The 25613-nt window shown below is 52.6% G+C and overlaps 1 protein-coding gene across 1 annotated transcript in view; it reads left to right on the forward strand.

Moving 5' to 3' along the window:
* The first annotated feature begins 2659 nt into the window (after nucleotides 1-2659).
* The window catches only part of ACTN2 (actinin alpha 2), a 43141-nt gene continuing 20187 nt past the window's right edge, over nucleotides 2660-25613 (forward strand). The window contains exons 1-6 of the mRNA XM_036354828.1: nucleotides 2660-2923; nucleotides 17833-17947; nucleotides 18775-18894; nucleotides 21228-21314; nucleotides 23023-23110; nucleotides 24255-24333. Of these exons, the coding sequence (XP_036210721.1) occupies nucleotides 2798-2923; nucleotides 17833-17947; nucleotides 18775-18894; nucleotides 21228-21314; nucleotides 23023-23110; nucleotides 24255-24333 (615 nt within the window). The 5' untranslated portion in view covers nucleotides 2660-2797. The remainder of the gene's footprint in view (nucleotides 2924-17832; nucleotides 17948-18774; nucleotides 18895-21227; nucleotides 21315-23022; nucleotides 23111-24254; nucleotides 24334-25613) is intronic.

Below are 25613 nucleotides of genomic sequence, written 5' to 3' on the forward strand. Positions count from 1 at the left end.
GACGTCAAGGATTTCATGTTGTTTTAAGTTCGTTCTTCGCAATAAATAACAACAGTGGGATTGAATTTTATCTCTTCTTGACCCTCGCTGCTGTCTGGTTCATGTGTTCATCGACCTTCTGACCGACAGCAAGTTCAATGGGAGCCAACTGTAGGCGGACAAAACGTTGAATGCAAAGTTAAACTGGATTAACAGATAAGATTTCATTTCTTGATGATCTATTGTTCTCTGGCGAGAACACCCCTGTAGTCATAGAGGCGCTCATTTGTCATAAACATAACAGGTACTAACTGGGAAAAACAAGTAGCACAAAACCACATGGAATAAATGGTTGAAGTTCCCCGTCTTTCCACCCTCCACTCCCCACAGCTCATGGTTATGAACACGTTGGAGAGTTTTCTTCTAAATACAAACATTTCAGAGACATATGTAACTTTCTTCCACAAGAGAAGTCACTTCTGCAAAAAAAAAAAAAAAAAAAAAAAGCACGACATACAAGTTTAGAGATGTCCCATCACTTCCTTCATCAGCCTCTTCCACACCCAACATCTGTCCATATCTGTTGGGTAGATTCATAAAAACGGGTTTTCTGGGTCGAAGGGTCAATTTACAGTTCTTTTTTTTTTATTTTATTGATTTTTTACAGAGAGGAAGGGAGAGAGATAGAGAGTTAGAAACATCGATGAGAGAGAAACATCGATCAGCTGCCTCCTGCACATCTCCCACTGGGGATGTGCCCACAACCCAGGTACATGCCCTTGACCGGAATCGAACCTGGGACCTTTCAGTCCGCAGGCCGACGCTCTATCCACCGAGCCAAACCGGTTTCGGCAATTTGCAGTTCTTGACAAATCTTTTCCAAAAAGATTGCATTGGAATGACATTTTAGAAAGAGTATACAGAAACATGCAGAAGTGTGTCCAGAAAAAAAAAAGAAACATTAAGAAAGTAAAAAGACCGACCTGTTGAATGTATGGGTTTTGTAATGACCCACTTTGTATTTGAGCTGTGTGAGCTTGGATGGGTTATATAACCTCTTCAAGTCTTGAAAGTCTTTCTTTCATTTATTTCCCCCCACATAGGAAGGCACATTGGTGCCTTTTTAAAAATCTCATCTGAAACTTGAAGTTTCTGCAGTTAAATTTGATGACTAAGACGTGCAGATCTTGTCATTGTTGATCAAATTTCTCATAGTGAGATTTTACTGATAAACTTGTTCAGAGAGTATGATTTCAACCCCAAAATATAAACTTTAAATCCCAAGCAAATTCGCCAGCCGCTGTTTCCAGGGATACTCATTCCTTCAACAAAAATTTGAGCACCCAGAGTGAAACAGGCACAGTTTTAATCGCTGGCAATTCTAGCTGTGAACAGGACAAAATCCTGCCCTTGTGGATTTTCCCATCCCAGCCCAAATGCTTTATTAACTGTTAATGCGATGTATTTGCTAATTTGCCAAAGACTTTTTGCAGAAATAAAACGAAGGGATGTAAAAATTCTAAGGAGCAATAATGATAAATCCAGGCATACTCTCAGCTTGAAACACGTCAATAAATTAGTAACCCGGAACCACAGTTGTGTAGCATCTGTGAGCAACTCTCATTCAATCAGAACACAAGCTTCAGGTAGTAAGAGCCCTGCCTATGAGCTCATCTCTATATCTCCAGGGCCTAACGCAGTGTTTAGGTTACAGCAGGCTCGTCATAAATGTGATGACAATTTTCAAATTGTTTGTCCCAAGTGACCTTTCCGTGGTTCCTGCAGGGAAGAGCTAGCCAACGAATCGGGATGAAAAGACTTCAGTGGACACATCAGGGCGAGGTGGACATGTAACAGGAAGCTGGCTGCCGGTCCTCCATCGCCAGTTCTTTTAAGTGGATGAGGGGCAGGCGAGGACTGACCCTTCCTGCCATGGTTTGGGTTCCTGACATTTTAAGATGGTGGGTCCAAGTCCCTTGCCTCGATTTCCCCAGGTGAGGACCCAGAGGACGGGGAGAGGAGAGAATTCTGTGGCTCTCAAACGTTACTTTTTAGGGGTGTATGTGTGACGTGTGTGAGAGCTAGCTAGTGAATGTGTTCAGCTATACGGAAAAGGTGAATATGCACACGATGTATGGAAAACGTTGGGGGTGGTCAGGGACCCAGGCTGTGGGGGATCCTCCTGGCCTATGTACACCCACCCATCAGGGTGCTCACCCAGTTGCCCGCGGGTCCAGCCGCAGGAGCCTGAGGGACAGATGGGCGCGGTGGGAGCGGGGTCCCCGAGCCGTCAGGAGGCCCTGCACCTCGCACCGCCGCCCAGCTCCTGCTTGATGCGGGCCATGGGCGCGGATGAGCGGCGTGCGGGCGTGGATGGGCGGGAGGTAGACAGGGAGTGGGCGGGGCGAGGGCGCGGATGGGTAGAGAGGGAGTGGGCAGGGCGAAGGCTAGGGTGGGCGGGGCGTAGGCAGGGAGCGGACGGGGCGAGGGCTAGGGTGGGCGGGGCGTAGACAGGGAGTGGGCGGGGCTAAGGCTAGGGTGGGAGGGGCGTAGACAGGGAGCGGGCGGGGCGAGGGCTCGATGGGCGGGGCGTAGGCGCGGGTGGGCGGGGCGTGGGCGGGGCTCGCAGCCACGTGACGGGACGCGGGTATTAAGCGGTGCTGAGCCGCTGGCCGCGGAGCAGGTGCTTCGCCCCGACCCAGCGCCCGCCCGCCCTCCTCCTCGAGCCTCCGCGCCACCGCCCGCGCCCACCGCGTCTCAGCGCCTCCGCCGCCGCCTGTTAGTCCAAGTCCGCTCGCAGCCCCCGACACCCAGCGCCATGAACCAGATCGAGCCCGGCGTGCAGTACAACTACGTGTACGATGAGGACGAGTACATGATCCAGGAGGAGGAGTGGGACCGCGACCTGCTGCTGGACCCCGCCTGGGAGAAGCAGCAGAGGAAGGTCAGCCGGCGTGCCGTGTCCCCCCGTGTGTCCGTGTCCCCCACGGGTCTGTCCCCCACGTGCCGTGTTCGTGCCCTCGGGCGCCAGCCGTGGGACGAGCTGTCCGGTCCTCGCAGCCGGGCGCCGGGTGAGAGGGGGCACGTCCGGGAACAGGCATGAAGAAGCCAGGTGTCCTGTGTGCGCGCGTGTGAGTGACAATAGAGGACAAAGCGAACGGTGTTCAATGGTTCTGTCCGACTCCCATCAGACCAGACCCTGAGCCCGTGACCTTGGCCCCCGAGTTCCGCCTCCTGGCCCCGCTGCGCTCACAGCCTGCCCCCCAACAGCCGCCGAAAACCCTTTCCCGAGTGTCCCGGGCTCCTTCGAGGGGGTGCTGCCTGAACCCTGGACACTCACGATAACGCCATGATGATTCACACTCTATTTATGGGTCCCTGAGGTCAGTGCCCGGGCCAGGGGCTGAGCCAGCCTTCAGCGCCCCGTGCCACCCCTGTTGGCACTCCCGGGGGCCCAGTGGAACATTCCACTCTTCAGGGTTTCTTCCTGATCCCTTGGCTGGGACAAGCAGGGATGCTCACCAGGAAGATAATCCCCCTCTTGCTGCCAGCGCAGACCTGCTAACCCAGCCTACGAGGACCTGCCCTGGCAGAGCAAGGCGCCCTGTGCTTCCCCCTACTTGGGGGGTGTGGGGGGGAGGGAGGGGGGAAGCAGCATGGATTTCCCTTCTTAGGTCCTGTTGCTAAGTGGATGACCTTTGTTGACCACATGTGTGCATGGAAGTGTGTGCATGGGAACCGCCACACCGACACTGTGCGTGATCACACCGTAGTTCACTCGAATCAGTATAAGATTGGGAGACACATCCGTCCTTCCCTCCCAACAGAATGTTAGCTGGAAGGAGAGAGATCTCATATTTGGATAATTATTAAATAACCCAAGCAGCATTTCTGTTTTATTGTCCACCGTCTCTCTTAAAATACCATTATTATTATTGTTGTTGTTGTTTTAAGCTTGAATTTAGCTACATTTCATTTCCCACCTTGGTTCCTAAGACTTCCAACCATCCCTACCTTCTTGGAAACAAGAGAATGGAAGTCATAAGTAGAAGTTGAATCTATAAAGGAAAAAATGAAAATCTCAAACCTTCCATGGTCTTTAATGACTTATTGCGAGGGAGATGTGTGGGCTGAGGATTATTAATGTGTCATTTGGACGAGCTGATGCATCACCGATCAGCAAGATGTGAAAAAGTGACTCTGATTCCTAGCAGTGAGTGTTTCTTTAAAAAAAATTTTCTTACAATTTTGATTGTTACATTTTTCATGGGTTGAAAAAACTTCTTTGTTTCAAAGATTGCTTTGTCCAGTGTAATAGCTAAGGAATTGGACAGATAGCCGGGGTCATGTGGTCATTGCCCATCACTTTTTAGAATAGAATAATCACAGCAGCTTCTGTTGGTTTTTAAAGTATGGTACAGTCACAGGTACAGTCACAGAATAGTGCTAATGTCCGTTCCCAAATATCGACATAAGTCTTCTGCCATATTTAATTTTTTAAAAATGTATTCACAATATTTTTGGATATAATGGCTTTGCAATTTTTTTTTAGGTGTTGGTTTCCTGTGTTACTATTATAATTGTCTAGCACTTGAAGTATATCATTAAGAGATGATTATACTTTCTGATCCCGATTCCAGGTCATGCTAGAACATTCAAAAATGAGAATTTATTTTCTTTCGTAAGATAGGCTGAGTGTTGTAGACACTGGGAGGAAACACACAGGCCCGAGCAGCTCCGGAAGGACCTCTGCTTCCACTTTTGGTATAAACGACTCGGGTCCCGGAGATAATATGGACCCGCGAGGGCCGAGCAGCCAAGCCCCGGCCTCTATTTCTGTCCGATGAGACACGCTGTTGGAACAGGGCGAGGGTGAATGCCTTTGCTTCTATTGTGGGCCACCTTCTCCACACTTGCCATTTCAGTGATATGCCGGGTATGAGATCTGTCAACAGATGCTGGTAGCACATGATGACGTCCGCAGGGTTAGGACGGACGCGGCGCCTAATTATAGCCAAGTGCAGAGTCTCGGGCTGTGGCCACCTTCACTGAGGAAGGATTTAGTAGAAGTGTAGCGCTGTTTTTTTTTTTTTAAATAAGAAATTAAAAAAAAATATGCATATATATATATATTGATTGATGGATTACAGAGAAGAAGGGAGAGGGAGAGAGAGAGACATCAATGATGAGAGAGAATCATGGATCAGTGCCTCCTGCACGCCCCACACTGGGGATAGTGCCTGAAACCCGGGCCTGTGCCCTGACCTGGGAATTGAACCATAACCTCCTGGTTCATAGGTCGACACTCAACAACCAAGCCACACTGGCCGGGCGAGAGATTTTTTTTTAAATTGTGGTAAATTCATATAACAAAATTTACCATCTTAACCATTTGCAAGGTCACAGTTCACTTGGATTAAGCACATTCACTTTGTTATGTAACCACTTCCTAAACTCGTTTTATTTTGCTGAATGCAACTCTGTGTACCCAAGAGCCCATAGCTTTCCATTGTCCCCTCTCCCAGCTCTGGCAGCCGCCTCGCACCTCCTGGGGCTATGACAGCCCCTCCCGGTGCGCCCTGTGAGTGGGCCTTGCAGTATTTAACCTGTTGTGACTGGCTTACTTTACTGAGCAGAATGTTTTCCAGGTTCACCCACGTAGTAAGTAGCCTGTGTTAGAATTTCCTTCCTGTTTAAGGCGGAATACTATTCCATGGTCCGGACAGACCACATTCTGTTTATCCTTTCGTCCGTCGAGGGGCGCCTGGGCTGCTTCCATTCTTGGGCTGTCGTAAATAAATAATGCGGTTGTGAACGTGGGTGTGCAAACATCTCTTTATGACTCTGCTTTCAATTTTGTTGGTTTCACCCCCAGAAGTGAAATTTCTGGGTCCTGTGGTCATTGTTTTCAACTTTATGAAGAAGTGGGATCCTTTATCCAAAAGTGGGAAATGCGGACGATGTTGCATTTGTCATGGGGACGTACAGGCATTCCCAAGCGCCCCCCTTCTCTCTCAGGGCTGTTTAGCAAACAGGGGTAGGAATATTTGTATTCACATAACGTAGGCTCTTTGCATGGGACTTTAGAAACTTCCAGAGCTTCGGTGTTTACAGCGGTTCTCAACCTGTGGGTCGCGACCCCTTTCACAGGGGTCGCCTCAGACCATCGGAAAACACACATATAATTACGTATTGTGTTTGTGATTCATCACCATGCTTTAATGATGTTCCATTTGTCACAATGACATTGGGGGTCACCACAGCATGAGGACTGTACTAAAGGGTCGCGGCATTAGGAAGGTTGAGAACCGCTGGTGGAGAAGCAAGCTTGCCCTGGCACCTGAGGACCACATTCAGCCCCTCATCGCTCCGAAGCCCGATCCCGAGGTGACCGGCCAGGACAGCAATGCCGAGTATGTGCGCTATCTCCCCACGCAGGGCGCTGTCCGCCGCTGCGAGGCTGGCGCGGACCTTTTAAGGAAGTGGCTCCTGTTTCCGTACATAAGGGGCCTTGCATTCTCAGTATGTGGTCGGCTAGAGGATGGGTCAGCGCCGCTGGCAGCTGTAGGAAGCATGGGAGTCCTTCATGGGGTCCACATTCAGACTTCCGATCGGCTTCCATCATTCCTAGAGAAACTGAAGTTCTGCATACGCTCAGTTTAAAAAGTATATTTGTATTGATTTCAGAGAGGAAGGGAGAGGGAGAGAGAGATAGAAAACATCAATGATGAGAGAGAATCATCGATGGGCTGCCTCCTGCACACCCCCTACTGGGAATCGAGCCCACAACCTGGGCATGTGCCCTTGACTGGAATTGAACCTGGGACCCTTCAGTCCGAAGGTCGATGCTCTAGCCCAGCCGTGGGCAAACTACGGCCCGTGGGCCGGATCCGGCCCGTTTGAAATGAATAAAACTATTGAAATAAAAGACCGTACCCTTTTATGTAATGATGTTTACTTTGAATTTATATTAGTTCACACAAACACTCCATCCATGCTTTTGTTCCGGCCCCCCGGTCCAGTTTAAGAACCCATTGTGGCCCTCGAGTCAAAAAGTTTGCCCACCCCGGGTCTACCCCTGCGCCAAGCCAGCCGGGGCAGTAATGTGTTCATGTAACCAGTTAGCATGCTCAAAGCACCCTGACCTCACACCCATTATTTCATGGGACCCTCTTACCCACCCACAGGGATGAGGGCAGCAGCTGTGTCTGGATGTGACTGCTACTCAAGATGTGACGGAGGGGTGCGGTGGAGGGGTGCAAAGAGGAGATAAGCTCCACTGAAGCTAAAGATGCAGCTTCAGCCCAGCTGGTGTGGCTCAGTGGTTGAACATTGACCTAGGAACCAGGAGGTCACGGTTCGATTCCCGGTCGGGGCACAGGCCCAGGTTGCGGGCTCGATCCCCAGTAGAGGGTGTGCGGGAGGCAGCCGATCCATGCTTCTCTCTCCTCATTGATGTTTCTCTCTCTCTCCCTCTCTCTTCCTCTCCGAAATCAATAAAAATACATTAAAAAAGAAGAAAAAGATGCAGCTTCAAGTTGGAGAGAAAATGGATGGGTAACTGGGCCAGGACGTAGGGGTCGGGGATGGCGGGGCGAGCGTGGGCCTCACTGTCCAAGCAGGTTTTGAGCCCCGAAGAGCCCCGTCCCTGGGGTGCCCGTATCGTTGGCAGAAGAGAGTGGAGTGGGTGCGGGCCCCTGCTGGGGCCCCCAAGCACACCGGCCAGAGGCGATGGAGGCAGCCGTGAGGAAGTCACCCATTTGAGAGCGATCAGGAGGGATTAGGAAACGTATTAAATAAGCCGGTGTTGTTCCAGGGCAGGCGGTGGTATAAACCCTATTAAGCAGATATGATCTCACCCTTCGAGCGCCCGGACTCCAAGCTCAAGACAGCGGCATTGACAAGTAAGACAGCTAAGGCGCAGGGACTGTTGGCGCACCGGAGACAGTGTCCGGATGGATAGCTAGGTATTATTTTTAAATTGTATTTTATTGATTTCAGAGAGGAAAGGAGAGGGGGAGAGAGAGAGAGAGAGAGAGAGAGACATCAATGATGGGAGAGAATCATTGATTGGCTGCCTTCTGGGGATGGAGCCCACAATCCAGGCATGTGCCCTGACCAGGAATCGAACTGTGACCTCCTGGTTCCTAGGTCGATGCTCAACCACTGAGCCACACTGGCCCGGAGAGAGCTAGGTATTTACGTGGTGTGTTATCAGGTGCAGGGCAGTGACCTGTAGTGCTGAGGGGCACGTCTTGTGTCCACATGCCATGGTGTGAAGGAGGGCTGGGGTCTCAGGTAGCCTTCAATGTCTAGAGCGTGGTTCTCAACCTTCTGGCCCTTTATTTATTTTATTATTATTATTATTATTTTAAATATATTTTATTGATTTCTTACAGAGAGGAAGGGAGAGGGATAGAGAGTTAGAAACATCGATGAGAGAAACATCGATCAGCTGCCTCCTGCACACTCCCCACCGGGGATGTGCCCGCAACCAAGGTACATGCCCTTGACCAAAATCGAACCTGGGACCCTTCAGTCCGCAGGCTGATGCTCTATCCACTGAGCCAAACCGGTTAGGGCCTTCTGGCCCTTTAAATACAGCTCCTCATGTTGTGACCCAACCATGAAATTATTTTCGTTGCTACTTCATCACTGTCATGTTGCTACTGTTACGAATCGTCATGTAAACGTCTGATATGCAGGGTGGTCTTAGGCGACCCCTGTGAAAGGGTTGTTCGACCGCCAAAGGGGTCGCGACCCACAGGTTGAGAACCGCTGGTCTAGAGGAAGGTATGGATGGGCAGGCAGGTGGAGGCTTGCTCTGGCCGGCGCAGGTGCAGGAGTTCCAGGACGGAGAGTCGCCCTGTGACTGGCACCCTCCTCTGGGGACTGCCCTGCCCCTAGGCCGCGCTTAGCAAGGAAGGAGCTCGCACCCCACGCGAGGAGTAGGACCCTGAGCTGGACACTTCGCGGCTGCAGCTTCAGAGACTCGGAAGGCACCGCCGTGGCGCAGCTGGGACACCCACAGAGACGTGGGAGCTGCCGCGCTGAGCGGAGGAGCTGACTCGGAGAGCGCTGGAGCACAGTCTGGACTGTGCCCGTCTCCCTGGGAACAGCACTGGTTCCTCCGGAGAGAACAGAGAGCAGAGATGGGGGTGCAGTGGGCTGGCGGCCGTGCCCGACGCATCTCAAAGGAAGGAGCGTCATTGGACACCAGGTTGGTCTCTACAGACGTCGGGGAGCATGTTTTGCGCGCACACACACACACACACACACACACACACACGTGCTCCTTCCCTCCCCACAGTTTTCTAGATCAGAAACTAGGGATAGTTTCACCTATTTTTTTTGAGAGGAAGGGAGAGGGAGAGAGAGAAACATCAATGATGAGACAGAACCATTGATCGGCTGCCTCCTGCACATCCCACACCAGGGATCCAGCCCACAACCCGGGCAGGAATTGAACTATGACCTCCTGGTTCATAGGTCGATGCTGTACCACTGAGCCACACCGGCCGGGTGAAACATGTCTCTAGTGGATGACGTGGAGCCCCTGAGCTGTCGGGATGTCTTTGCTTTTCTTCCCGGAGAAATACCCGCTGGCTGTTCCATTGGCGCTCGCCCGTCAGCCTGAGGGTGGGGTTTGAATGGGTTTACTTGCTGGAACAGGACCCCAGGGTCTTGGCCCCGTGGAATATGGGGCATCTGTTAGCTCCTGAGATAAGTTATGCCTCCACCGGAAGGCATAACTAACTCCAGGATGTCAGGCACAACAGGAGAAGAATTGTGGGAAGAAAGCACTTTTGTCTAAGAAAGCGGGAGGGCCCTAACCGGTTTGGCTCAGTGGATGGAGCGTCGGCCTGTGGACTGAAGGGTCCCGGGTTCGATTCCGGTCAAGGGCATGTACCTGGGTTGTAAGCACATCCCCAGTGGGAGGTGTGCAGGAGGCGGCTGATCGATGTTTCTCTCTCATCGATGTTTCTAACTCTCTATCCCTCTCTCTTTCTCTCTGTAAAAAATCAATAAAATATATTTTAAAAAAATAAATAAAACTCTACTAACTACATTAGTCATTTGTACACATGATTAAAGAAAACATTGCTGTTTAAAAAAAAAAAAGAAATGATCGCAGAAGTCATAGGTATTCACTATAGAAAACACAGATCCGCCCTGACCGCCGGTTTGGCTCAGTGGCTGGAGCGTCAGCCTGTGGAGTGAGGAGTCTCGGGTTCGATTCCGGTCAGGGGCATGTGCCTTGGTTGCGGGCATGTCCCCAGTGGGGGGTGTACAGGAGGCAGCTGATCAATGTTTCTCTCTCATGGGTGTTTCTGGCTCTCTGTCCCTCTCCCTTCCTCTCTGTGGAAAATCAATAAAATATATTTTAAAAAAGAAAAAAAAAGGAAATGCAGACCCTAGAAAAAAGTAGTGTTGATGTCTTGCCATATTGCCTACCAGGTCACTTTCTGCTACAATATAGAAGCATATATTTATGGGTTTTATACTGTCCTGTATAATAAAAGCCTAATATGCAAATTGACCAAATGGCAGAACCACTGGCAGAATGACCAGTCGCCATGACGTGCACTGACCTCCAGGGGGCAGATGCTCAATGCAGGAGCTGCCCCCAGCCCCCAACCCCCAACCCCCAGGCCAGCCAAGGTTCGTGCCAGCAGGGGCCCCCCTGATCGCCCCACAGATTGGCCCTGATTGCCGGCCAGGCCTAGGGACCCTACCCATGCATGAATATTGTGCACCGGGCCTCTAGTAATATATAATCGTCTGAAATGGCTCAGGATACGAACACTTTAGTATATATTTTTGTCAACAGTCTCATTCAGCATGAGCCCTGGGAAGAGTTTGATGGAGGAGATCTCAGTCTGGGACCCTCCCATGTGAGTGGGTAGGAGCTTTGGCAAGGCCCTGCTTCCCTGATTGTACAAATCCTTCTGTCACCCAGAGCTCTACCCATATGTCCAGGACACCTGTAGACACACCTGCTGGGGGGCTGTTGCTGGCTTAGAACTGTGTGCTGTGGCCCTGGCCAGTTTGGCTCAGTGGATAGAGCGTTGGCCTGTGGACCAAAGGGTCCTGGGTTTGATTCCGGTCAAGGGCACTTACCTTGGTTGCAGGCTCCTTCCCGGCCGGGACCCTGGTTGGGGCTCGTGCAGGAGGCAGCCAATCGCTGTGTCTCTCTCACATCCATGTTTCTCTCTGTCTTTCCCTCTCTCTCCCACTCTCTCTAAAAATCAATGGGAAAATATCCTCGGGTGAGGATTTAAAAAAATAAAAAGAACTGTGTGCTCTGCCCACAAGACGGGGGGCGGAGAAGGGGGTGTGGAGCTGAGATCTGTTTTGTTGTTAATGATGCTTAATCCCTCTGTGTAGCAGCCATGTATTTGGGTCCCTGAAAATAGTAACAGGATGTTGAACTTGAATTAAAGAATACTTATTTTACCGTCTGTGTAGTACTAGCGGCTTCCCCGGTTGCAGGCCTGGGCTGGACTGGGGCCGGGAGACATCAGTGTGCCTTTCTTTAAGCTTGAGTTCATCCTTAAGAAGAGAATGATGAGCCCGGCCGGTGTGGCTCAGTGGATGAGCGTCGACCTGTGAACCAGGAGGTCACGGCTCCATTCCCGGTCAGGGCACAGGCCCGGGTGGCGGGTTCCATCCCCAGTCTGGGGCGTGCAGGGGGCAGCCGATCCATGATTCTCTCTCATCATTAATGTTTCTATCTTTCTCTCCCTCTCTCTTCCTCTCTGAAATCAATAAAATAAAACAATAATTTTTTTTTAAAAGAAGAGACTGATGAAAGCCCAATGAATGTTGCCACTGCCACAGTTGGGCCTGCCTGTCACAGAGCCATCCGTGCACATAATTACCGGGGCTCCAAGGGAACAAGTTATTTTGGGAAGCGCGGCTCAGGATCGGTCGTATGCACGGCTGTTTGCGGGGAGGCTTAAAGGCTTGCTTACCAGAAAGTCCTCACAGGAATTCTCCACGCCGGTTGCCAGCGTGGGGGAGGCCGGTGTGACCCCACGGAGCGCCTGGCCCGTGGCTCAGTCGGGCGCCCGGCCGCAGGGTGCCGCCAAGCTCAGAGGGTCAGGCCCCACCGGCTTTCATGTGGCCCTTGAGCGTCCCATTATTTTATTTTATTTTTTACCTTTTAGAGCAAAAATGACTTCGACTGTGATTCTGAAGATGCGTGATTGGTTAGTTTAACATATGCTTCCAGCCTTAAAATAGTTTGCGAAGAATCTGCCTATTTCTCATCTTAACTCTTTTTTTTTTTTTTTCCATTTAACAGTTAAAATGGAGAGTTTCATCAAGATCATGAACTGTTCTTTAGAGGAGAGAATGCTGTTATCTTTTTAAAAAATATATATTTTTATTGATTTCACAGAGGAAGGGGGGAGGGGGGAGAAAGAGAGAGAAGAGAGAGAGAGAGAAACATCAATGATGATTGAGAATCACTGATTGGCTGTGCGCCCCACACAGGGGATCGAGCCTGCAACCCGGGCGTGTGCCCTGAACGGGAATCAAACCGTGACCTCCTGGTTCATAGGTCAACACTCAACCACTGAGTCATGCCAGCCAGGCTGTTATACATATTTTTTATAATTAAGATTTTGTTTCAAGAATTTCAGAACACCCCTTGGAATTAATGTAGAGACCGCCGGGGTTGCAAACTAGCCTGGGGTGTCCGTGGCTCAGAGACATGTCCGATGTCTACCCCGAGGGTTACAGAGATGTCAGGATGAGTAATTGCAGCTGAAAAGTAAGATTTAGGAGGATGAGCCGGCCTGCGTGGCTTGGTGGTTGAGAGTCAACTTATGAACCAGGAGCTCACGGTTCAATTCCTGGTCAAGGGCACATGCCCGGGCTGCAGACTCAATCCCCAGAAGGGGGTGTGCAGGAGGCAGCCGATCCATGATTCTCTCTCATCACTGATGTTTCTCTCTCTCTCTCCCTCTCCCTTTCTCTCTGAAAAAAAATATATTTTTAAAAAAATTTAGGAGGATGAGTAAGAAGGACTCCTGAGAGTGGTAATGAAATGATTTGTAGAATATTTTCTTGAGCAGGGAGGACATGAACAGATGGCAGTACACTAGCTTCTAGATCAACGTAGGATCTTTATGAAACCGTGAGCAATTCTAAATAATTCAACCCAAACGCAGTATTATTTATGGAGACCCATGTAAGAGGGAACATGGGGACACATGTGGGATCTCGGATGAAGCGTTTGCCATGGAGAAGGAATGCCGTAAGCCGAGACCGAAGACAGTTGTCATTTCCACAGGACGAGAGGGCATAGTGTAATTTAAGACCCACTAGCGACAGACTCCAGCTAGTTCTGTGTATCATTCTCGCGTACCGATTCCCATGTGTCTTCATCAAAATCGACAAAATTAGACTGGAACAGTAAACATTTTAGCTTATTTGAATCTTGGGCCTCCTTTTAGAAAAAGGGCTCTAAACCTGTGCCATGTTTCTCTCTCATCTGCACTCCTGCCTGAGTGCTTAATAAAGGGAGTTCTGGTGGAGGGTGGGAGGGGGGAAGGGAGTTCTTTAAGGTAAAATCATGACATATAAATATAAAAATCAGACATGGATGATACACTTCCCCAGTTCAAAATTCAAGTGGGCCCAGCTGGTGTGGCTCAGTGGTTGAGTGTCAACCTAGGAACCAGGAGGTCACGGTTCAGTTCCCAGTCAGGGCACATGCCTGGGTTGCAGGCTCAATCCCCAGTAGGGGGCGTGCAGGAGGCAGCCGGTCAGTGATTCTCTCTCATCATTGATGTTTCTCTCTCTCCCCCTTTCCCTTCTTCTCTGAAATAAATAAAAGTCTATCTATCTATCTATCTATCTATCTATCCATCCAGTAGAGGCCCAATGCATGAAATTTGTGCAAGAGTAGTCCTTCCCCCAGCTGCCAGCACCGGCTTCCCTCTTACACCCAGGACCCGGGCTTCCCTTGCAGCCCCAGCTTCGTCCGGAAGGTCGTCCGGAAAGACGTCCGGCCTAATTAGCATATTACCCTTTTATTATTATAGAATATATATATCTACACACACACACACACACACACACACACACACACACACACACATATCCTCATTAGCCATTTCCTCTTTCCAAAACCCACAGCTTTAATCTGCTTCACCCTTTTTGGGAGTTAGGGATTAGATGCCACATATCCAAGAGGCCATTCCTTAAACCAGAGTTAGTCTGGGCTTTGTTTGGTTTTGTTAAAAACCCTAAGAAGCATTTTTTTTTTTTTCTCCTGTGAGGCAGCCTCAGAATTTTACTTTTCTTTGCGTTTTCCAAACAGCCCGGGGACTAAATGGCGTTGGTCCATGAGGCCGGCAGTCGGAGCCTGAAATCCCCGGCGTGGCATTTCTGAGTGAAAACAGGCGCGCGAGGGCCCAGCCTCCAGCTGTCTTTAACCTGCGCACCTACAGCCTCATCCCCGAGCCCCAGCCTATTTTTAGATGCCCTCAGCCGCCAGGTTGCCTTTCCTTTTTCACAAGGTTGCGCTTTTTTTGGCAAGATAACCGAGAGTCCTTTGGAACATTTAAGGATTCTGTAGTTAAGGTTGACATGGTAATTATCCTTTTTCAAAGCCTGAAACTTGAGCAGATGCAGATTTTTCGCTCCTCCATCTTTTTTTTTTTTTTTTTTCAATTTGAAAAACCTGATTGGCCCAGCCAGTGTGGCTCAGTGGTTGAGTGTTGATCCAGGACGCAAGAGGTCACTGGTTTGATTCCCGTTCAGGGCATATGACCGGGTTGTGGGCTTGATCCCAGAAGGGGGCGTGCAGGAGGCAGTGGATTGATTATGTCTCTCTCTCTCATTGATGTTTCTATCCCTGTATCCCTCTCCCTTCCTCTCTAAAAATCAACAAGAACATACTTAAAAAAAATAAAATATCTGATTGATGTTCTCTCTGATTTGTCCCAGAAAGTCTGACAGATAAGATGCCACTAACACATACATACTGACGCCACTGGGTCCCTGGCACCTGCTGGCGGCGATGTTTGTGTCCTTCGTGCCCCTTAATTTGGGATTGTTGGGCATCCTGACGCGGGTAGAAAGAGATCCGAAATCCCGCGTGCAGGCAGAACTTGTTGGGGTGAACCGACGGGAAAGGCTGCCTTCCTTCTTACTTTGTCTTTGAGAGATGGCATTGGTGTTGAGCGTTTCCCTGGAACCCCTGTGAAAAGCAGAAGTTTGCTCCTGCTTTAGAGGTCTCAGTGAAGTTATGATGCAAACGGTCACCGTTTAAACTTGAAGTGTGTTAGAGTTGAATGGGCATCGATTCTGTATATGTGAATTGAGGTGCACCTGCTGGGTGCTGGGTTCTGCAGGCGGCACGAGGGGGAAGAAGGCAGAATTGAGCCCGGCTGGTGTGGCTCAGGGGTCGAGCATTAACCTAGGAACCAAGAGGTCATGGGTTGGATTCCTGGTCAAGGGCACATGCCTGGGTTGTGGGCTCCATCCCCAGTAGGGGGCTTGCAGGAAGCAGCCGATCAATGATTCTCTCTCATCATTGATGTCTCTCTCTCTCTCTCCCCCTTCCTCTCTGAAACAAAACAAAACAAATTTTAAAAAAACAGTGCAGCCCTCTGGGGAAGAGATCTGCTACAGGGGAGGTGAGCTGACTTGCCCACACCCGACGTGGAGATGGCCACAGAGCCAGGCTGCAGATTTTGAGGGATTGCTAAAGGGAGCTGTCGCCTGCCCTGCTATCTCGCAGGATCTGGGAGACGAAGCAGGGATTTGTGGGCGGGGAACGAAAGGGCTGCTCACTGTGGCGTTAGATGTTTACGACAGTTATGGGGACATTCAGGCCCCAGATGGACGTCCAAGGCATCTGGTCACTGATGGCAGCACATGCAAGATGCTTAGAATCAACTCTCTCCTACGTACATACCTCCTGTTTGACGCCATGTCTTTTTTTAAACGTTTTTATTGATGGGAATCGAACCATGACCTCCAGGTTCCTAGGTCGACACTCCACCACTGAACCACACCAGCCGGGCCCGCTTGAATTTTGAGCCGAGGAAATGGATTACTCATTCTTAGACTCTTTCTCCTGTTTAGACCTAAAATTTGCTTGTGTTTTAGGGAAAGTAAAGATGAGCGTAGGCCGTCAGGGGGGAGTTTTATTGTTGCAAATCCAAGAAAACGCCTCTCTTTTCTCTTGGCCCTTGAATGTAACGCCTTCACGTTTTTCTTGCAATAAGGGACTCTGAGTCCGATTTGAAAAATCCTAAAAAAAAAATCATTTTTATGGAAACTGTCCACTTGTGGTCGTCCCTGCAACAGCCTGCTTTGGAGAGGTTCGTTTTCCGCCTCTAACTGGGCCTGTTTGTGTGCCTCCGCCCCGTGTGGCCTGCGGGCACTTTGTTCCCGAGCCCAGCAGCTGTTGCGAGACTCGGGGACAGTGTGCATTCTTAGCCCGCAGCTGCCAGGAGGGTTTCTAATCTGGTTCTGGCAGGAAATCGTGCCCAAGTGCAAGCCAAGTTAAAAGACGCTTGAAAAGTAAACAGAATGACTTTGGATGCGGCTTCGTATGCCGCCCACCTCTCCTCTGAAGATTGCGGGAAACTTGTTAACCTGACTGCACCCCAAGCCCTCAGGGCAGGGCCGTGTCTAATTGTCTTGCAGTCCAGGTCTGTGCCAGGAGGTTCTTGTTGCCACTGCTACTAATTTAAAAGTATATATATTCTTTTATTGATTTTAGAGAGAGAGAGAAACTTCAATGGTGAGAGAGAATCATGGATCAGCTGCCTCCTGCAGACCCCACACTGGGGATGGAGCCCGCAACCCGGGCCTGTGCCCTGACCGGGAATCGAACCCTGACTTCCTGGTTCATAGGTGGACACTCAACCCCTGAGCCATGCGAGCCAAGGCTGCTATGGATTTTTTAGTGATTGATGTTGCTGCAAATCGGTTCGACTGGCTTAGTTACTAACTTAACACTGCTGTTCCTCCGGGGTGATGCGTGGTTAGGGTGAGGGGTCCCTCCCCGCCTCCCCTTTTCGCTACACCACACCACCCACCTCTGCTCCAAAGTACGACATCTGAGCAGGCAGGCTGATGTTTGTTGTGTAAGTGCGTCCTGATTTAGTTCATGTTCCCTATCATACAAAAGGTTTTCAGAAGGTTTCTTTTCAAACTGACGGCAAAAGGTCCTCAGGTTGGTGCACCCAATGAAAGGTGTGGGTCTACGAAAGAGGACATTTTACTAAAACCTTGTCCTTGGGCCTCAAACCATTTCTTGCACCACATTCTGTTTGATGCCCAAGGAGCTCCAGCCTCTTAGACCCCCCTCAGCACGCATGAGGCCGCACGTGGTCCCCGTGAAGAGTGTGCCCGTGCCGATCCGCACGTGTTCCCCGTTAAGTGTGTGCCCGTGCCGAGCCGATCACACGTGTTCCCCGTGGAGCGTGTGCCCGTGCTGATCCGCACGTGTTCCCCGTTAAGTGTGTGCCCGTGCCGAGCCGATCACACGTGTTCCCCGTGGAGCGTGTGCCCGTACTGAGCCGCACGTGTTCTCCGTTAAGTGTGTGCCCGTGCTGATCCGCACGTGTTCCCCGTTAAGTGTGTGCCCATGCTGATCCGCACGTGCTCCCCGTGGAGCGTGTGCCCGTGCTGAGCCGCACGTGTTCCCCGTGGAGCGTGTGCCCGTGCCGATCCGCACGTGTTCCCTGTTAAGTGTGTGCCCGGCTGAGCCGCACGTGTTCCCCGTGGAGCGTGTGCCTGTGTGATGTTACTGCAAATTGGTTTGCACGTGTCCCGTGGCGCGCGAGCCCCTGAGCCCGCGCTGAGCCGCACGTTCTCTTGCAGACCTTCACGGCCTGGTGCAACTCGCACCTGCGGAAAGCCGGCACCCAAATCGAGAACATCGAGGAGGACTTCAGGAACGGCCTGAAGCTCATGCTGCTGCTGGAAGTCATCTCAGGTCTGTGGGCGCCTCACCCCGCACAGCGCATGTGCGTGCGTGTGCGCGCACGTCTGTGTGTGCGTGAGCGTATGTCTACGTCTGCGTGCGTGAGCGTGCGTCTGCGTGAGCGTGCGTGTGTGCGTGAGCGTGCGTCTGCGTGAGCGTGCGTCTGCGTGTGCGTGAGCGTATGTCTACGTCTGCGTGCGTGAGCGTGCGTCTGCGTGTGCGTGAGCGTGCGTGTGCATGTACGTGCGTCTGCGTACGTGCATGTGCGTGAGCGTGAGTTTGCGTGAGCGTGAGCGTATGTCTACGTCTGCGTGCATCTGCGTGAGCGTGCGTCTGCGTGAGAGCAGGCGTGGCCCAGGCACAGAGGCTGCAGCACACCTTCCCTGGGAGCCCGCTGGGCAAGAACTCGGAGCTGTTGGGAAGGAAAGCCTCTGCAGGGGCGGTCGGCCGGGGTTGTTCTGTGTGAAAAGGGAGTGTGTTCTGTTCACAACTGACACCTTAGGGTAGTGTTTATACCACCCACCGCGTAACAGTAGAAGGAAAAATGACGTACATGGCGGCCCCCATGCTGCTCGCTCCGCTTTTTAAAAAAAATATATTTGTATTGATTACAGAGAGGAAGAGAGAGAGACATCACTGATCGGCTGCCTCCCGCGCGCCCCCTACTGGGGATGGAGCCCACAACCCAGGCCCGTGCCCGGACCAGGAATGAACCCTGACCTCCTGGGTCAGAGGTCGAGGCTCACCCACTGAGCCGCCCGCTGGGCGGGATGCTGGCATTTTGATTCTGCAGCGGGGGCTCCTTTCTCTGTCTACACTGACCGGCTTTCATCCGACAGGGGAGCGGCTGCCCAAGCCCGACCGGGGAAAAATGCGCTTCCACAAAATCGCCAACGTGAACAAAGCCTTGGATTACATCGCCAGCAAAGGCGTGAAGCTGGTGTCCATCGGGGCGGAAGGTGAGCGGCCGCGGGGGCCTCGCGGGGGGCTGTGGGCCTGCGGTGGACGCCCGCGTGGGTCCGGCTCCCCGCCAGGCTCCGAGCACAGAGAGCGGAGCAGAGACGGTGCCCTGAGTGGCGGGCCAGGCTCTAGGGCAGCGGTTCTCAACCTGTGGGTCGCCACCCCTTTGGGGGTCCAATGACCCTTTCACAGGGGTCGCCTAAGACCATCGGAAAACACATATATAATTACATACTGTTTTTGTGACTCATCACTATGCTTTAATGATGTTCAATTTGTAACCATGAAAATACATCCTGCATATCAGATATTTACATGACGATTCGTCACAGTAGCAACATGACAGTGATGAAGTAGCCACGAAAATAATGTTATGGTTGGGGGGTCACCACGACATGAGGAGCTGTATTAAAGGGTCGCGGCATCAGGTAGGTTGAGAACCGCTGCTCTAGGGCTTTCTGTAAAGAGAATAGAGGCGAATGTAATGCCATCCTCTTCAGAGTACAGGAGTGAGAAAACGTATCATCCCAACGACGCTGGGTGAGAACCAGTCAATAGGAAGGAAGTGACCTCGTTATTCTCGGGAGGAGAAAGGGATCCCTGTGAGTGAGGCAGGAGCCGAGACACACCTGCCTGTCCTGATGCACACCTGCCCCATGATGCACACCTGCCCCATGATGCACACCTGCCCTATGATGCGCACCTGCCCCATGATGCGCACCTGCCCCATGAACCTGCCCCATGATGCGCACCTGCCCCATGATGCGTACCTGCCCCATGAACCTGCCCCATGATGCACACCTGCCCCATGAACCTGCCCCATGATGCGCACCTGCCCCATGAACCTGCCCCATGATGCGCACCTGCCCCATGAACCTGCCTGTCATGATGCGCACCTGCCCCATGAACCTGCCCCATGATGCACACCTGCCCCATGATGCACACCTGCCCCATGAACCTGCCCCACGAACCTGCCTGTCATGATGCACACCTGCCCCATGAACCTGCCCCATGATGCGCACCTGCCCCATGAACCTGCCCCACGAACCTGCCTGTCATGATGCACACCTGCCCCATGAACCTGCCTGTCATGATGCTCACCTGCCCCATGAACCTGCCCCACGAACCTGCCTGTCATGATGCACACCTGCCCCATGAACCTGCCTGTCATGATGCGCACCTGCCCCATGAACCTGCCCCATGAACCTGCCTGTCATGATGCGCACCTGCCCCATGAACCTGCCCCATGAACCTGCCTGTCATGATGCGCACCTGCCCCATGAACCTGCCCCATGAACCTGCCAGCCGGGGGCTGGAGGCAGGACCAGGCTGACCATGAGCCTGTGCTCTCTGTATGTCACTACAGTGGTCCCCCCATGTCCACGGCTTCACTTTCCATGGTCAACCATGGTCTGAAAATACTAAATGGAAAATTCCAGAAATAAACAACATGTCAGTTTTATTTTCTTTAAATATATTTGTATCGATTTCAGAGAGGAAGGGAGGGGGAGATAGAAACATCAATGATGAGAGAGAATCATGGATCGGCTGCCTCCTGCACGTCCCACACTGGGGATCGAGCCCGCAACCGGGACCTGTGCCCTGACCGGGAATCGAACCTTGACCTGGTTTGTAGGTTGACGCTCAACTACTGGGCCATGCCAACTGGGCAACAATATATACATTTTAAAGTATACAGCGTTCTGAGTAGTGTGGTGAGCCTTGCTCTGTCCCACTCCATTCTGGGATGGGAGTCATCCTTTCGTCCCTCATCTCCACGCTGTCTGTGCTCCCCACCCGTCAGTCACTTGGCCCAATGGTTCTCGGGTCCACTTGGGTTCAAGTCACCCTTAGTCATGGCCCAGAAACGCGCGCGTAGTGGCGCTGGCAATTCGGATGCGCCAAAGAGAAAGTGCATCCCTTCCGTGAAAAGGGTGTGATGTTTAGGGGTGAGCACTGTCCTCGGTTTCAGGCATCCACTGGGTCCTTGGAATGTGCCCCCCGAGGAAAAAGGGGCACAAGTATATTTAGAACTTTAGCTCATGTCGTCTTTAAACTTTGGAAACTCCTGCATTGTATTTAGTGATTATGCATAGGTAAGCCCTGTGCTTGGTGTTAACTCAGAATTCATTTAAACAGGAGACATTTGGTTAAGAATTTTTAACTAGACACACCTCAGCACCTGTGGAAACATAAGCTGGTCTTTCCATACGTATTTTTTCCAGTAGCTCTGAAGCCAAGACATATGGGAAGCATGACTTACAGGAACACTGCAGGTTCTGGTTGTGTTATCTTTACACTAGTCTGTTGTCGGCTTTTCCTTCCTCTAAAGAAATTGTGGACGGCAACGTGAAGATGACGCTGGGCATGATCTGGACCATCATCCTCCGCTTCGCCATTCAGGACATTTCCGTTGAAGGTAACGACGTGGTTAAAATCGGATTGCATTAAGAGACTTGGAGCACTTTGTAAGCGGAGCTTACAAGCTAAAGCTTGAATCTGGTGGTATAAAATCGAACAGTCACCTACGTGATTGAAGGGAGGACCCTGGGACCCTTTGGGGTACCGGTGGACGGTCCCACCACCTGAGCCAGTGCAGCGCAGCGGCGGTGGTGGGAGCCTCTCCACCTCTGCAGCAGTCAGACCTCCCCCAGGGCTCCTGGACGTCGAGAGGGTGCAGGCTGGGCTGAGGGACCCTCCTGAGTGCACGGATTTCACGCACCGGGCCTCTAGTATACTAATAAGGTCTGAGAACTTCCTCTGGCTCCTTAGCAAGAATTTGCTAGACAAGAGACACGAGCAGGAATCATTCAACTTATTCTTCCAGCGCAGGAGACTTGGGGACTGTTTATGTCAACTGGGTTTTAGGTCAAAGAAAAATCTGAACTATTTATCACAATTGAGTGGCTTGGAGGAGCCGTTTGGATCCACCAGAAGCAAGTGCCAGGCGACATTAGACGCTGTTGATAATACCAGACCGAGTGGCTTATATGACAGACATGTATTTTCTCACAGTTGAAAGCCTTCGACCGGGTGATAAATGACTGCCTTCTTGCTGTGTCCTCACGTAGCAGTGAGAGAGAGACAGACAAACAGACAAACAGAACTTGTGCATGTGCATGCAAGCACTCTGATCTCCCTTCTTAGAGTGGCGCTAATCCCATCATGAGGGCCCCACCCTTGTGACCTCATCTAACCCTAGTGCCTCCCAAAGGCTATATTTCTAAATACCATCACTGGTGATTAGGGCTTCAAATACGTTTTTTTTTTTGGGGGGGGGTCAGGGGGAGCACATTCAGTCCATATAGAAATGTACGTGATTTGTTGGGGAAAGGCCTGTGGAGGAGGAAGTGGGAGAGCAGATGATGCCAGAGGGAGCCTTCAGGCCAAAGCACTTGGCTGACACCCGTGCTGGGGAAGAGGAGGGAGGGCTTGGGGAGGAAGAGACGTTCTGCAGTGGAGAGGGGCAGCCTGAGGAAGTGTGCCTGGGGAGGGCGGGGGTGTGGCAGCTGGGAAGGCCAGGGTGAGGCAGATGGGAGGGCAGGGGTGTGGTTGGAGAGGGCAGGGGTGTGGCAGCTGGGGCCTCCGGGCCTGCTCTGTGCTCCCAGCAGCAGGAGTCTGAGCCACATAGCTTCACGGTACTGCGGGGGTGGGGGTGGGGGTGGAGGTGGGGCGGTGGGGGTGGGGGAGTTAACCTGGTCAAAACTCAAGTGGCTGAACTTGAAATTCACTAGTAAAAGTCTTCAGTGCAAAATCTCTGGGTAAGGGTACACCTTTGGGACAGGTGGCCTCTGTGAGTTCCGTTTCCCTAAGAATATAAATTACGCATGAGGCGAGTGACAGGTGCGTGGCGTCATGAACCGTATACACGTAGACAGCTTTCACAGGCAGCTGCGTCCCCAGGGCCCCGAGGTCTGGTTTTATGTGTGTGGCGTCATAATCCGCAGCCGCACCGCCCTGTCCGCCTTGAGTCCCTAAGTGTCGCCAGGCACAGGCTCCTCTCTGTCCTCGCGCCCGGAGGGGGCGGGGGGAGGATGCTCGGGGCGCTGGCCCCTGGGACGGAGCCACAGTTGGGCCAGTGATGCGGTGAGCTTGTCCCCGGGGACACTTCTTGGCTGTCGTTGCAGAAACCTCCGCCAAGGAAGGCCTGCTGCTGTGGTGTCAGCGGAAAACCGCTCCTTACCGAAATGTCAACATTCAGAACTTCCACACCAGGTGAGCTCGGCCCGGGGTCCTCGCCTGCTCGGGGAGCCCCAGGCGGGGCACGTGTGTCCGAACCCGTGTCTGTGCCTCTCGCTGAGGGCGTTCGTGTTTGTAGCAGGACTTCGGCTGTAGGTTTAGGGCTTCGCAGGGGAACCGTGCAACTCGGGTGGGGATGCTGGTGACAGCTGAGTGAGTGAGTGAGTGGGTGGGTGGTATGTGGGGCCATACGGGGCCTTCAGGACATGGGGGGAGAGAAGCCACCCTCCCGGGCCTGCACCCCACCTGGGCGATGGCAGGATGGCTCCTCGGTGGGGAGGAGAGACCAAGCAGGTCTGAGATCCCAGGGCCTGGCCACACCCCGGTCCTTCTGCTCCCGAATCAGCTTCGTGTGTTGGAATGCAAGTGAAGTAGGAGCCTGACCAGCGTGGCTCAGTGGTTGAGCATTGACTTCTGAACCAGGAGGTCACGGTTCGATTCCCCATCAGGGCACAGGCCCGGGTGCAGGCTCGATCCCCAGTGTGGGACCTGCAGGAGGCAGCCCATTGATGATTCTCTCTCATCATTGATGTTCCTCCCTCCCTCCCTCCCTTCCTCTCTGAAATAAATCAAAGTATATTTTGAAAATTGCTTTATGAGGAAGGACAGAGGCTACCTGGGACCAAGAGTGGCCTTTCAGGAGTGTGAGAACCCTGGGAGGAACCTGTGTGCTGGGCATGTCAGGGTCGGCAGCCCTGGGTGAGGCCAGTGGGCTGACCCTGGTCCAGAACAGAGCCTGAAGGCAGGGGGCAGGAAGCAGTCGGGATGGAGGGACAGTGACAGAGGCGCCAGCTGTCTTCCTCCTGGTCCCTCCCGGTGCTCCCAGCACAGAACCAGCCCAGGAGGCAATGGGGAGGGGGCCAGGCAAGGGGGGCCTGGAGCTGAACATGGGAAGCGGACACCCAGGGGGTGGCAGTCCGTGGGGACCCTGGGATGAAGACTGGCATTCAAGGAAGGGGCAAGGTCGCTGGGACGGGAGGGAGGCGGTCCCTGGGGTCTGGGTGCATTTAGTCGGACATGAAGCAGTGAGGGCTCATCGGCCTGAAGGTCCGGCCGTGCAGACCCTGCTGCCTTCTCTGCTCACATTGACCCGTGTCCTCCTCTTCTCCACGCGGCGCAGCTGGAAGGATGGCCTGGGACTCTGCGCGCTCATCCACCGGCACCGGCCCGACCTCATTGACTACTCCAAGCTGAACAAGGTCGGCCCCCCAGTCCACCCCCAGCATGTGGTCCAGCTCCGAGCCCCCCCCCCCACATGCAGCCCGAGCCCCCCCCACTGCCCACACATGCAGCCCGCAGCCCCCCCCAACTCCCATACATGCAGCCCGAGCCCCCCCACCTCCCACACATGCAGCCCGAGCCCCCCACCTCCCACACATGCAGCCTGAGCCCCCCCCACCTCCCACACATGCAGCCCCAAGCCCCCCCACCTCCCACACATGCAGCCCGAGCCCCCCCCCCCACCTCCCACACATGCAGCCTGCAGCCCCACAGAGGCGGGGTGGAGGGGGCTGGCTCCCGTGAACACTGCTGGGCCGCGGGAAGTGCTCCTTGTCACCACGAGGGCAGGACAGGACCCAATGCCAGCCGCCCTCTTTGCCCAAATCAAGTATTTGTTGCTTGGGCTTGACTTACTAGGAGGCTGAAGGTGTGTGTTAGAGTTCACATCCCTAGATGGTGGACGTGAGGAGGGAAGCGTGCATTAGGGGGAGGGTCAGACCCTCCCCGCCTTCTTCTCCAGGCCCTTGGCCTTTGCGGGCCTCGCGCCTGAGCACGGATTAACCTGTCTCCCACACGAGAGGCGTTTCGTAATCATCTCCCTGTGGGTGCAGGTAGTAGCTGCCGCCTCAGAAGCGGAGTGGGAGGATTTGATTGCGGGTTTGCTCTCTTCGGAAAACCAAACTCAGGAAATGTCCACTCTCCCTTTAAGCTTAAGCTTCTGCGGGCTTACGTTTCACACAGTCCTTGAACGCTCCTTTCAAAGAGGTTAAAAAGTGTGACCTGTGCTGGAGGAAGAAACCGGGCCTGCCCCCTTGTCGGGGACAGGGTTTAGGACGGGGTGGTCCACCCCCAACCCCCACTCATGCCCGGCAGGGCCACTTCCCAGTGGCTGGTGCGCTTAGCTGCCCCTCATACCCTGTTGCTGTGTTTGGGGGAGCCCGCCCCTCTGCACGCTGCCCTCACCTGTGTGGTGTGCATGCCTGTTGGTGTCCGGGCTGGCACGCCCGTGCTAGCTGTCACCTGCTCACCGCCCTCCTGGGATGGGACCACAGCACTGTGATAGAAGGTCGCCTAAGGGAATGGATCGGCCAGAGTTGCTCAGCTTTTCAAAGCGTGTATTTTATCCCTGAGCTTTTAAAATGTTGCAAACATACCGACAGCGTCTAAATTTTCCAATTGATCTTTCTTTATTTGCAAAATGAGGGGATTGTACTAGACAGACAGACAGACAGGCAGACGGAGTTTCGTTCGCCCATGA

This window comes from Myotis myotis, unplaced genomic scaffold (genome assembly GCF_014108235.1).
Source record: "Myotis myotis isolate mMyoMyo1 unplaced genomic scaffold, mMyoMyo1.p scaffold_m19_p_21, whole genome shotgun sequence".
In the NCBI taxonomy this organism is placed as follows: Eukaryota; Metazoa; Chordata; class Mammalia; order Chiroptera; family Vespertilionidae; genus Myotis; species Myotis myotis.